Source organism: Dromiciops gliroides, chromosome 2 (genome assembly GCF_019393635.1).
Source record: "Dromiciops gliroides isolate mDroGli1 chromosome 2, mDroGli1.pri, whole genome shotgun sequence".
In the NCBI taxonomy this organism is placed as follows: domain Eukaryota; kingdom Metazoa; phylum Chordata; class Mammalia; order Microbiotheria; family Microbiotheriidae; genus Dromiciops; species Dromiciops gliroides.
This window is the reverse complement of record NC_057862.1, coordinates 436,112,683-436,127,051: the sequence shown is the minus strand read 5'-3', so window position 1 is coordinate 436,127,051 and position 14,369 is coordinate 436,112,683. Positions and strand designations below refer to the sequence as shown.

At 39.9% G+C, this 14,369-nt stretch overlaps 1 protein-coding gene across 7 annotated transcripts in view; it reads right to left on the bottom strand.

Annotated features, from left to right (window-relative positions):
- Positions 1-14,369, bottom strand: part of PNPLA7 (patatin like phospholipase domain containing 7) — a 216,071-nt gene that overhangs the window by 79,889 nt on the left and 121,813 nt on the right. For all 7 annotated transcript variants that reach the window (XM_043982286.1, XM_043982285.1, XM_043982287.1 and 4 more), the window contains 2 exons: positions 13,482-13,551; positions 9,836-9,985 (listed from right to left, as the gene is read on the bottom strand). In XM_043982286.1, the coding sequence (XP_043838221.1) occupies positions 9,836-9,985; positions 13,482-13,551 (220 nt within the window). The remainder of the gene's footprint in view (positions 1-9,835; positions 9,986-13,481; positions 13,552-14,369) is intronic.

Here is a 14,369-nt window from a genome sequence, read left to right as displayed (position 1 = left end):
ACCAACTATGTGTACTTATCACAGGACCCTAAGAACAAGTCACTCCTTTTGCCATGGTGTGCAAATTTCTTGCTCCCCTTATTCCCAAGATTCAAAGTTCATGATTGTTAAAGCAAAAAACCTCCCTCTCCTATCTCCCTCAGGAAAGTCACTCGATCCAAATTTATCACCTGGTCCAGAGTTCCTTGTGGTAGTTATCTACCAGCCTCCAGGTAGTTTTCTGTCCTCTCAAAAGAGCTAGGTACCTGGATTACAACGTTTCTTTACATCTTAAGCCCTACCCTCATACCTGGGGAGTTTAATATCCTTATCACGCTCCCTTTAATGCTCTAGCCTCTTATTCCATCAACTTTCTAAATTCTTATGATCTTCATCTTCACTCTAACCTAGTCATACACAAGGATGGTCATACCTTTGATCTGACAACCACCCAGAACTGTTCCACCTTCATGACCCAGGACGCTGAAATTTCTCTCTCCAATTATGACCTCCTATCCTGTGACTCAGAAAGACCTGAGTCTAAATTTGGCCTCAGATATTTACTAGTTATATGACTCTGGGCAAGTCACTTAACCCCTTTTTGCCTCAGTTTCCTCATCTCTAAAATGAACTGGAGAAGGAAATGGCAAACCACTCCAGCATCTTTGTCAAGTAAACCCCAAATGGGGTCATGAAGAGTCAGACATGACTGAAACAAGTGAACAACAAATCCTTTGACCTCTTCCTCCACTATATGCCTAAATCTATTCTTTTTGTTTGTTTGTTTGTTTGTTTTTGGCAGGGCAATGGGGGCTAAGTGACTTGCCCAGGGTCACACAGCTAGTAAGTGTCAAGTGTCTGAGGCTAGATTTGAACTCAGGTACTCCTGAATCCAGGGCTGGTGCTTTATCCACTGCGCCACCTAGCTGCCCCTCCCTAAATCTATTCTTAATACTCAGTATAAGGTTTAGACCTTATTCCCTTTTCTATTCTTGTCAATACAACCTACTCTGGCCTCACTTGTTTCCCTTCACAGTCTTGATCCTATGGGTGATCAGTTCAAACACAAACCATAAGTTACCCTTGATTGCCTTGCCTCCTTGTCTTACTGCCAATTACTCCTTGCCAAACTTCCAATTTTGAATTATTAATCCCTGTAATTTATCTTCTCCATTCCTACTCATAAGAATGAATGAATGGAAAAGCATTTAAGTACTTACACTGTACTAACCACCATGCTAAAGACACACCATCCTACCAAGGGAATTTATTACAAATTTATGTTCAGGGGCAGCTAGGTGGCACAGTGGATAAAGCACCAGTCCTGGATTCAGGAGTACTTGAGTTCAAATCTGGCCTCAGACACTTTACACTTACTAGCTGTGTGACTCTGGACAAGTCACTTACCCCCCATGGCCCTGGAAAAAACGAACAAACAAACAAAACGAAACAAAACAACCAAATTTATGTTCATTTCAACTGTGTCCATACTGGTATAGAATAATCTTTCTATTCTTTCCTGATTGACTAGTGTACTCTGTAAAGCAGCTATTTCAAATCTCCACCTTTCTCCTTAAACCTCCTGTACCACATTTTCTTCTTTCTTTCTAAGAAGACCTTGCCTCCTACATTACTGAGAAATAGGCCATTTATCACTAGCTCTCTCTCTCTCTCTCCTACTCTATACTTCAAAACCTCCCTTTATCATGCCACATTATCATTCTCCAGTCTCTGATAATGAGGTGGGCCATCTCTGGGCTAAAGCCAATCCCGTCACTTGTATTCTATTTTAAAAACTTTCAACCCTTACTTTTTAAAAATTAATTTTACTTTTTTCAATTAGAAAAAAATACACCTCCTTTCCCTCCCATATCACTCCAACCCCCAACTGAGAAAGAATACCAAAATCCCTATTACAAACAAGCATAGTCAAGTAAAACAAATTTATTCATTGACCATGTCTGAAAAAAAAACGTCTCATTCTCCACTCTGACACTTTCACCTCTATGAGGAGATGGGTTGCATGTTTCAACATGAGTTCTCTGAAATTGTTGTTGGTCATTATATTGATAAGAATTCCTAAGTCTAATAATCGTTTGTTTACATAATTTTGCTGTCACGTATAAATTGTTCTCCTGATCCTATTCACTTCATTCTTTATCAGTTCATAAGTCTTGCTAAATTTCTTCAAAACCATCCCCTTCATCATTTCTTACAACACAATATTAACTCATTACATTTATTTATCATAACTTTAGCCATTCCCTCAATTAATGGGCGCTCCCTTAGTTTCCAATTCTATGCACCAAAAGATCTTCTATAAATATCTGTGTACATCCTTAGAGGTTCTTTCGTTTAGAAATAATCCCTACCTAATGTTTTACATAATTGCACATGTATAACCTATATCTGATTGCTTACTGTTTCAGGGAGGAGGCAGGTGAGGAAGGGAAAGAAGGATAGAATTTGGAACTCAAAACTTTAAATAAAAAAAGTTTATTATCATACATTTTCGTTTTGTTTTGTTTTGTTTTTTGGTGAGGCAATTGGGGTCAAGTGACTTCCCCAGGGTCACACAGCCAGTAAGTGTCAAGTGTCTGAAGCCGGATTTGACCTCAGGTCCTCCTGAATCCAGGGTAGGTACGCTATCCACTGCGCCACCTAGCTGCCCCATAATTTTTTTTTAAAAAGAAATAATCCCTACCTTAATCTTCCTTGCCTGTTATTTCCCTTTCTCCCTTGTCCTCTTTTCCTCCTATTTCCCTGTTTTGTGAAATATATTTCTGTACTCAACTTTGTGTGTGTGTGTGTGTGTGTGTGTGTGTGTGTGTGTGTGTGTGTGTACGTACATTCATCCCTTCTCTGAGTTGTTCAGATGAGGATGTGGTTCCCCAACTCCTTCCCTGTTTGTATAAACTTCTACTTGTGCATCTCATTATATAAGAATGTAAGCAGTTTATCCATTCTTTACTCCTTTATGAATGTTTGCTCATGTTTACCTTTTTATGTTTCTTTTGACCCTAGAATTTGCACTTCAAGGTTTCTTTGCAGCTCTGATCTTTTTATCAGGAATGCTTAGAGGTCCTACATTTCATTAAAGGTTTATTTTTCCCCCTGTGGCATATTAATTTTTGCTGGGTAAGTTATTATTATTATTATTATTATTTGGTGTTTTTTGGTGAGGCAATTGGGGTTAAGTGACTTGCCCAAGGTCACACAGCTAGTAAGTGTCAAGTGTCTGAGACCAGACAGAACTCAGGTCCTCCTGAATCTAGGGCTGGTGCTCTATCCACTGCACCACCTAGCTGCCCCAGTTGTTATTATTTGTAAGCCCATGTTCTTTGACTTCTGAAATATATCCAACTGTGGCTCCTCAGGACCAGAATTCTTTCTTTCTGGCTGTTTGCATATTTTTTTCCTTGACCCGGAAGCTTTGGATTTTGGCTCTAATGTTGCTATGAGTTTTTATTTGGGAATTTTTTTTCAGGTTGTGACCTGAATTCTTTCTATTTTTCCTATGCTTAAAGAATCTGGGCAGTTCTATTTTATAATTTCTTGAAATATGATGTCTAAGCTCTTTTTTTTGTTCATGACTTTCAAGTAGTCAAACGATTCTTAAATGTCTTCTCTTCAGTTTTCCAGGTCAGCTGTTTTTTGTTATGAGATACCTGAAAATTTCTCCTTGTTTTGATATGAGATACCTTACAATTTCTTCCTCCTCCTCCTCTTCTTCTTCCTCCCACTTTTAAATTTATTTAATATTTCTTGTTGTCTCATGGACTAATTAGTTTCTATTTAGTCTACATTAATGTAGTGAAGAAGTGGGCCCCACATGTAGTAAGGCTCCATGTGTGGTGAGGGTTGTCATGTGGCTTCAAGGGAAGCAGAATAGACATCTCTTTTCCCTCCATCCTTCTCCAAGGGAGACTTTAATTCCTTCCAGGAGGGGAAGTAGGTAATTGGGGCTGGAGTCTACTCTGCTCTATTCAGAGAGAGAGAGAATACCAGGCTAGAAGTTTATCCACCTGCTCCCTTAAATATGTTCACATAGAGTTCCATCTAATGTCTGATTGCTTTGTCATTTTTGAGGGAAGGAGGACACCAAGCTCTATATCTAAGTCTTGACCCCTTTCCCACCAAATACCAGTTCCACAACGAACACACATAGCAAATAGCAAAGAAACCCACTTATCCAAATCATAGCAAAACATAAATCAGGGAAGGTATATATAGACCATATACCAGATAATATAGGGTGGAGGAGCTCTCCCACTGGGAGCAAGATAATTTAGCTCAACCAGGAGAGAGTATCCTTGATCTCATCCAAGGAGAAACTCCCCAAAGTCTCTAATATAGTAAGATAAAGATAAGGGCATGGTAGAGACTACCAACCGATTCATGTCTTCCCAGAATCTTTTCATTTGGGAGGTTGGGCTCTCCCATTTTCCCTCTTGAAGATGGAAATGAGAAGTGCCTGAAATGACTCAATGCTTGGAGACTCAAAGCTTGAGAAGTCCTTAAGGGAAACTCTCACTTGGAGAGTCCCAAAAGGGGACTGGTGGATGTTGGAGCTCCCTCACTTCTTGCCAACTTCCTTGCATCGAAGGGCTTTCATCTCTACCAATGGGTTTTGGGAGAGGGATTACAATAATTTTCAGGGAGTTCCTTGTTTGGGTAAGGTTTTGTTAATTCCCTCTTTCAATTTTTCCTTCCATTACTCATTTATTTTCCAATTTTTTTTCTTTTGTTGCTCTTATTTAATTTGTAAAAACAACAACAAAAACAACTCTTGCTTCATCTCTTCCAGGAAACGTAGCTGAGTTTGTGCCCAAGCTGTGTTTTTCTTTGATGCTTCCTTTGCAGATATTTTGGAGTTACTCTCTTCTTCTGAGTTTATGTTTTGAGCATCTCTGTTACCATAGTAGCCTTTTACAGTGGGATTCTTTTTTTTCTTTCCTCATTCTTCCATCCTACATCTTGATTTACAACTTTATGTTAGGTCCAGCCTCTGCATATTTTTGGAGAAAAAGTCTAGCCTGGTGTTCAGCTGCTACTTTCTTGGGGTTTGAGTGGTGTTATTCTAGATTCTCAGGAATAGCTCAGGCTGGGGACCGTCAAGATTTCAGTGTTCCCAAAGCGAATAGGATAAAGTCTGTCTGCTGCCTCTCTAGTCTGAGCTCTACAAGTTCCTGGCTTTGGTTTGGGTCTGAGTGACAGGCCTATGGGCTTGACCCATTTGGAGTTTCAGTAGATTATCAGACATCTGGAAAGTTCTTCTGGTCCAGACTGACAGAATTATAGGCTTTGCTTTGATCTGGGATTTCTTCCCTGATTATTCCTTTTCAGACTTCAGACTTGGTTGGAAGCAGCAAGTGAGACCTTGCTCTGCTCCTGAGACTTAAGCCACACAGCTGTTACTTGCTTCTGAATTTTCTCTGTGATATAAACACACAGCTTAGGGCCAACAATGGTTCTTCGTTCTGGATTGCAACTCCTGGGTGCAAGTACCATTCTCAGTCTACCCTGAATCAATTACCCAGAGCCACCAAGCTGTCAGCTGGCACCTGTTCCTGAACTTTACACAAGTTTCAGCCCCTCCATGGTGAATCTTAGACCTCTTCTCCTCCTGGTCAGAACTGAGTCTTACTGTCCTCTATGCAGATTTGGGAAGAAAAAAATGACTCATTGTGATTCTTTCCTGGATTTCTTGATCAAGACTCAGTTTGGTACTTCCTCTGGGTCTGTCTGGAGTTTTGGTGGAGAGTTCACTATATTTTCTCCTGATATTCTTTGCTCTGCCTTCTTCTCTTGTGTTCTTGCTCCCTCATTCCCCTTAATCATTCCCTCTCTCTTTTATTTACTGTCTTGCCTTATCTACTGACAAACACATAACTAAGGGGTCATTATCCATTATCCTTAAAACAACAAAACAAGCAAACAAAAAAAGACCCTTCACTTGATCCTGCCATCCCCTCAAACCATCAAGTCACCCTGAATCTCTTTCCTTTCTTTCCTGGCCAAAACTCCTAGGAAGTGTCATCTATGCTGATGCCATTTCCTTTCTTCCCACTCCTCAATCCTTTACAATCTAGTTTCTGATCTCACCTCTCAAATGAAACTTTCTCCAAAGTCATCAATTATCACTTAAATGCTAAATCTAATGACCTTTTCTTAGTCTTCATTCTATCTGTTATCTTTGTAGTTTTTGACACTGTTAACCACTCCTTCCTCTTGGACACATTGTCTTCTCCCTTGGCTTTTGTAACCCTGCTCTCCTGTTCTTCCATCTGTCTGACAGCTTCTCCTCTATCTCCTTTGCATCTTCCTCCCATTCAATAGTTCAATTCAAAAAGCATTTATTAAGTACTTACTATGTGTTAGGCACTAGGGATACAAAGACAGAAATGGAAAGGGTTCCTACCCTTAAGGAGCTTATATAGTCTACTGAGGGGAAAATCATACAAAATAAAAATAAATACAAAGTAACTGTGGAGGTGGAGGGTGCTAAGAATTGAAGAGAATTAGGAAGAGCCCTCTGCAGGAAATGACACTTGACTTGAATATGGAATGGAAATGAACATTTCAAGAGGCAGATTTTAAGAAGAACATTCCAGGAAAGCAAAACAGCCTATGCAAAGGCATAGAGGTGGGAGAATGAATGTTGTGCACAAGAAATATCTACAAGTGAACTGATGCTGAGTGAGATGAGCAGAACCAGGAGAACATTGTACACAGTGTCAATAACACTGTGTGTTGATCAACTGTGATAGACTTGATTCTTCTCAGCAATACAATGGTTCAAGATAGTTCCAAAGGACTCATGATGGAAGATGCTCTTCAAATCCAGAAAAAACCAACAACTGTTGAATCTGGATGCAGATCAAACCATACTATTGCTATTGTTTTTGTTGTTATTGTTTTTCTTTTTTGAGGTTTTTCCTTTTTGCTGATTCTTCTCTCATAACATGTCTAATGCAGAAATATGCTTATTGTGATTGTACATATACAACCTTTATCAGATTACTTGCTGTCTTGGGGAGGGGGGAGGGAGGGGAGGAAGGGAGAAAAAATTGAAACTAGTAATACTATAAAAACAAATGTTGAAAACTAAAAAAAAATAAATAAATAACTTCAAGTAGGCCAGAGTGGCAGGAGAGGGAATAATGTAAAACAAGGTGGGAAATGTAAGTTCGAGCTAGATCATGAAGGACTTTTAAATTCAAGATGAATTTGTATTTTAACCTAGAAACAACAGGAAGCCACTAAAGTGTCTTCAGCAGGGCAGTGGCATGGTTAGGCTTATGCTTTAGGAATATCAATTTGCCCCTGCCCAATTCCACCTTGCCCAGGCCCAGATCCCATCACTAAGTATACCAGAGGACAAACTTAACTAAGTTGATCTAGGAGTTCTTCTCTAGTGTCCAGCCTGCCTCCAATTCAAAGATCTCCCCTTCCCAATATTCTTGGACTTGGGCCCCTCCAGGCCCCAGGCTAGGGGGTGGACAAAACTGCTGACACCTACTGGATGATCGAGGAGTCCCCCAGCTATAATCATCTGAGTAATATGAGCATCTTAGCAATGTGACCATTGGGCCATCTCATCCACCCTGATCCTGTGCCTTCAAATCCCAAGACACTACAATCTTGCTTGCTGCTCTAGACTGAGGATCTCTGGGCCTCACCATCTATTTTTCCAGGATATCCCCCTATGTCTTGTCGCTCACATTTATAATGTGAGCCCATAGAGTACAGGGGTTATTCTTGCCTTTTTCCAAAGCTTAATTAACACAGTATGTTCGGTACATACTAAATGTATTTCCATTTTATGGGAAAGGAGAGACACTAGACCAAGAAACTAATTAGGAAAAGAAAGGTGATGAAGGCCTGTTGATCATGTGAGTGGAAAGACAGGGATAGATGTGAGAAATATGGAGGTTAGAACTGACAAAACTTGGCAAATGACTGAATATGGGGATTTAGTGAGAGGGAAGTCAAAAGATAACTCTGAGGTTGCAAACCTAGTTGACTGGATGGTTGTGCCCTTGACAAAAAATACAGCAGTTAGGAGGAAGTTAGAAGATTTTGAGGGAAAAACAATCAGTTATTTTGCACATGATGAGTTTGAGATGTCTATGATTCATCAAGGTGGACATGTCTAGAAGGCACAGTTGGTGATTTGGGCCTAGAACCTAAGAGAGAGATGAGGGTTGGTTATGCAGATCTTCAAAGAGTGAACCCATGGGAAATAGTGAGATCACCAAGAAAGAAAGCACAAAGGAAGAAAACTAAAGGACCCAGCATAGAGCCCTGGCATACACTCATGTATAAGTAGTGGCATATGTTTGATGATCCAGCAAAGGAAAGAACAGTCAGACATGTAGGAGGAGAACCAGGAGAGAACAATATCATGAAAACCAAGACAGGAAGAATATACAGAAGGACAATGTGGTAAATAGCATCAAATGCTATAGAGATGTCCAAAAAAATGAGGACTGTAAAAATGTCAAGGATTTTAGCAATTAAGAGATCATTAGTAATCTTGGTGAGCACAGTTTCTATTTATTGGTGGGTTTAGAAGCCAGACTGCATGGAATTATAATATCTTAAATAATATAAGATTCCTGTGTTTTCAGGTAAAACACTTTCATCCTGAAGTTTTTCTGTGTGACAACCAAGAAGGCTGAACCTTGTACCATATTAGACTTTCGTGTCCATCCTATGTTAGATTTCTCCAGACAAAAAAGAAGTTTCTAGACAAAAGAGAAACCTGAGAGTTTAACTATTTGGTCTGTTCTAAAGATTTTCTTTTCCAAATCCAGTGGATCTGCTGTACTGACATAAGGCTTAGGAAACTTAACTGAAGAACCACGAGACCCTCCTGGTTATAACTCTTCAGAAGATTTCTTAGTAAATGGGAACATGTAATGGAACATGTCAGTAGTGGGAGTTTAGAAGAGGAGACAATCTGTCACTGCTCAGCAACTCAGCAATTCCTTGAACAAACTCTGTGCCTTCTTAAGGCCTCTTCCTCCAGGATTCAGGAAAGTTCTTGACATTACATATCCTTCTGGTACAACAGGAAGTTTCCCAGTTAAGAAACTTAAGAGATTTCTGAATTGGAAAAGATGTAATCACATTCTAAAATAATGTGAAAATGAATATTCCCAGAAAATATTCTCTATTCAAAATGCAAAATCATCTTCCCCAAATTAGAAATGCTCTATAAGTCAAGCAGAAGGTGCTCCCCTTACCAACTCTCTACTTCTACTATTTCAAGTAACTGCAGAGAACCTGTTGTGTGGGATGGAGAAAGCTAATTTATTGTCATATTATAATAAATCACAACATGCCATACCTAAGGAATAGGGAGGTTCTATAGGAATAAGCCAAAACTGGGTTCTCATTATGAACTGGTCAAACCCTTTTGCATTCGCACTCATTCTAAGCCTTAATTTCTTCTTCTACAAAACAAAGAAAATACTCCTTCCTCATTCAACAAAGAGGTTGTAAGGATTAGGAAGATAAGTATCATCCAAGATGTACTCACTATACAAAGCAAAATTTCAGGATTGCATTGATCTGATAATAAACCACTCTATAAATTCATTCTTCTTTATGACATATTACAAAGGTACAAAAGGGAAAGTATTATAAAATAGGATACTAAGAAAACTAACAAAGAAACATTTTGCCCAATGTCCTACTGGAGGGCAGTGGTAAAAAGAAGTGAGTGAAGATGGCTAGAATACCTCTAAGGAACTTGATTAATTGACCAAGAAATCTAGATTTCTGGACCAGGATAAATTAAGCCTCCTTTCTTCCTTATTAAAAATTGCCACTTAAAAGAGGTTCTTACCAATCCCACTGAGGGCATGATTGAGTTCCAGAGTAAATGTAATGAGGGGTACATCTTCTGATACTGGCATGATAGCCACTGTTGAAAGGTTGCTGGATGGATTCCCAGAATTCCACTTGTTGCCTGAGAAATACAGCCCAAACTGGTGACCTGAAAAACATCAGAGAGAAGGCATCAGGCCTGAAACTCCAACCCTCTAGTATTGCTATATTTTTCTCTCTGAGGGAGATAGAAAAAAAGTCAGGATTTGTCTAAAAGGAGCTTATTAGAAACATTACTATGATATACAATAAAATGACACATGTATAATGGACATACACAAAGGAGAAAGATGACCTCAAGCTGAGAAGAAAAGCAAATGTTTTGTAAAGGATGTTGCACTGGACTTTATGGGAAAAGGCTTCTTTGGAGAGCATGAACATTTATCCTATTACCTCTCATGTACTAAGTAAATATGTCATTCTTTCATCTAATTTCCCAGCAAAAATAATGTAGATGGGGCAGCTAGGTGGCACAGTGGATAAAGCACTGGCCCTGGATTCAGGAGTACCTGAATTCAAACCCAGCTTCAGCCACTTGATACTGACTAGTTGTGTGACCCTGGGCAAGTCACTTAACCCCCAATGCCCCGCAAAATAATAGTAATAATAATAATAATATAGAGAAAAGTTCCCTTAGATGTTTTACATTTGTATAGCACCTTGCAAAGAACAAAGACTGCTGACTCAAAGCCCTTTCTATTTCACCACTTAACTTTTCCAATCAGCAGCATTTTATTTGGTTTTATTTTATATCACTCACCCTGTATGGTCCCAAACTTCCCCAATTGAGAAAAATCTAAGGATCTTCTCTCAGTCTAAGGATGGCCCCAAGGCTGGCCTCTGGCCATGATGGAACCCATCCTGAAGCAGCCCCTAATGTAAATATAAAAGGAAGTTTCTAGCTATCTCTTGTGAAAATACTGTGAAGCCACCTCACAAACGATCCAGGCATCAATTTTCTCCCTGTTGGAAGCCCAAGTGCCTGAAGTGAGCACTGAACTGGGCTAAGTACCACAGGTCTATATAGAGAGAGTCAGATACAGAGTATTTTTGCTTAGAAAACAGCTTCATGAATACCTTCATAGCAACAGGACTGATCATAACATGTCTCTCTCCTGATTCATTCTTTTTGTTTCTTGTAGCATCCTTTGTGTTTTCAATATTCTTATGCCTCAAAAATGTCCTCAGAAGCTTCCATTTAATTTCTTCCTTCCTTTCTCTTTCTTTCTTTCTTTTGTGAGGCAATTGGGATTAAGTGACTTGCCCGGGGTCACACAGCTAATATGTGTCAAGTGTCTGAGGCTGCATTTGAATTCAGGTCCTCCTGAATCCAGGGCCGGGGCTTTATCCACTGTGCCACCTAGTTGCCCCTAATTTCATTTATTATATAGCAGCCAGAGTAAATTTCTGACTTCTGGTGTGTGTGTGTGTGTGTGTGTGTATGTTTTAAGTGATTTGAGTAGTTCTGCCTTTAGCAGTGGAAGTATAGTTTAATGAGATCAAATAGGCACTTTCATACAATGAGTGGCAATACATTTAGAACATGTACTGTTGGCAAATGAAAGGTGTCATCTTCATGTTGGTGTCTGTATTGAGCTCACTCTGATACTCATAATATGTCCTTTAAGCTTCAGACTATAGGAGAGAATTAGGTTGATGATTATCAGCATCCATTGGAACATGAGGAGGCCAATACAAAACGACAGCCTGAGAGCTTGGATCTATTCCAGTCTCCTAATAAACACACCCAAGTGTCTGCCAGCTTCAGGAAATTTACTCTCCACAGTTGAGGTTAGAACTGGGAGAAAAATTAATTAAAAGTCATCTGAATGTGAAATGTTAAAGTAATAGACTTACATCATTTTGTCACATCTGAATTTTCTTCCCATGACTACCACATGACAGAGACAGTAATTCTGACAATCCAGTTAAAGATAACACAAGATGTCTCCATCTCTGCCCCTTCTGAGGAATCTCACCCAAACTTCCTTCTCCTTCCTGAGTAGTGTCTGAGGTGGGTAAAGAAGATATTCTATTGCTTTTTTTGTCAGGTGGTAAGACTGGATTTGGGCTGGACATTAGACCACTCATGGGCCTAATATCAATACAGATCAGTACAGAAGCTTTGACCTGTTCCATTATTTCAACCTGGGCCAGTTTGTCCCTTCTTTTACAGCCTGATGTACCACTCACTGGAGCTCACCATATTAATGCTGGTCTTGGTGAAGAAATCCCATTGGTTTAGCTATACTGCTTTTAAGATCCCCTGAACTCAGGGGATCCTCCAGCCTCAGCTTCCCTCACTAGTAGGGATTAATAGCAGTGCACAACTATGCCTCATCTCTATTGCTTTTTTTTTTTTTTTTTAGTGAGGCAATTGGGGTTAAATGACTTGCCCAGGGTCACACAGCTAGTAAGTGTCAAGTGTCTGAGGCCGGATTTGAGCTCAGGTACTCCTGACTCCAGGGCCGGTGCTCCATCCACTCTGCAACCTAGCTGCCCCTCTATTGCTTTTTTTAAAAAGTATAACCCAAGGCCCAAAACCCACTGGTATGAGACTCTCTCCTTACTAGTGGAGATCAATGCTCCATGTGTACATGAGGGATGGGGCAGAGACTGAGAGAAGATCTGCTCTTCAGTTTCTCTGGACTCTTCACACTCTGTTTAGGCTCTTTTGACTTCCAACTTTGAGAAAGTAGGACAATGTCAGCCACACTTCAAGCTGGAAAAGGCTCTGGGAAGAAGCCAACATAAGAAGGAGATGGTAGTCTCCATCATGTTCTATCCCTAGCTTGCTACATCAGAGTGTAGGTAAGATCTGGGTTTCTCTCTCTTGGTGGAGCTTCCCAATCACAGGGTTCTTTCACTCTGGTATATATTCTGCTATGTGGACTTTATTTCATTTCTGGTTGGTTATCAATTTGGTTGGATAAATGGGTTTCTTTGTTATTTGTTATGTAGAACTTGTATTTCTGGAGAGAAAGTCAAGTCTTGGATATAGCACTTAGGGCTTTCCTTTCCTCATTAATGAATAATGATCAGGGGGTTATCTTGAACCTGAAACATGCATCCCTTAGACCAAAAATACTTAAGGGAGCAGGTAGATATAATTCTAGTCCAGTGTCCTCCCATTTTTCTCTGAGAGCAAAGTAGCCTCCTTCCTGGCAGGAATCTTCCTTGGAGAAGGGAAATAGTGGGGGGGAGGAAATACTAGAGTGTATCTATTCTGCTATGATCCAGATCAAGACACCCCCATGCCACAAATAGGGGTCAACAGAAGATACACTGAAGTTTTACTTTATTGTTGACCTTGAAGTCCATGTTTCAGCCAAGTTTTTTTAGTACCTCTGGCAACTACAATCCCTTAACAAGCCCCATGATGGACTATAATCATAATGAATTCTTGGCTTTGTACATGGTTTCAGTACATTTCATAATGGACAAACAACCTACTTGAGGACTATGCTGAACCATCCCCAACATCCCCTGATGGAAGCAGAAATTCTTATTGCTGCACGATGAAGGGCCAGCTGAGAACATCTGAGCTCAGAAATAAAGGTGGGGAGGAGGGGTATAATATTGGCTGTATTCTTAGGCCCACTTACCTGGTACAGCTCCCTGCTGAAGACTGCCAAGGATCTTCTCCCCAAGCAAATGGATTAGCCTAGTCACAACCTGGTGACAAGAAGGAAAAAAACCCAGTAAGTCAACACCTTATAACAAACAATGCAATGGATGCAAAACCCTATGAGGATGCTCAAGCAATGACAGGAAGATTTATGAAGCAAAACTTCCAACCCACTTTTTCAAAACTGCTAAGGTTTATAAGATTACAAAGTCCCATATTCTATAGGCAGCATAATAACTGGAGTGGAAGACAAAGACATAAAATTTTCCTTTTGAAAAGTATACCTATTCCAAGTCTTACTAAAACCTGTAATATGCAGGGAAAACAAGGCTTGAAGGGAGATATGGAGGCAGTCAGCAAAACTATATGGTTTATTTTTTAATATAAAAGGGTTTTGTAGTTTTTTTGGGGGTGAAATTTCAGTAAGCTCCTAAATCATTTAGAACTTTGTCTCTAAGTATAGCAATAACACTAGATATCTCAGATATGCCCAATAGTTAAAACTACTATTTGCAAATTATGCTTTTCCCCTAAATTCTGACTCCCTCAAATCATACTAACATATTCAGGGAGCATAAATATTGTGTCAGGGCCAAAAGTCATTGCTGGGACTAAAAGCGCTTTGGAGGAGAATGAGTTGAATCATTCAGTGCTAAAACAAATGGGACCTTTTATTTGGTGCACTGAAAGGAAGGCAGTGTTTAACTGGAGACAGTCAAGGGAGCATGGACAATAAGGGAAAGGTACTTACTAGGGCAGCCCACTGACTTCCCCCTCACTGGCGCAGCAACTGGTATCTGCAAACCAGGCAGTCTACCTACCCCTCATACTGTGGGTCTGGGAACAACACTTCCAAAGCAGGGCT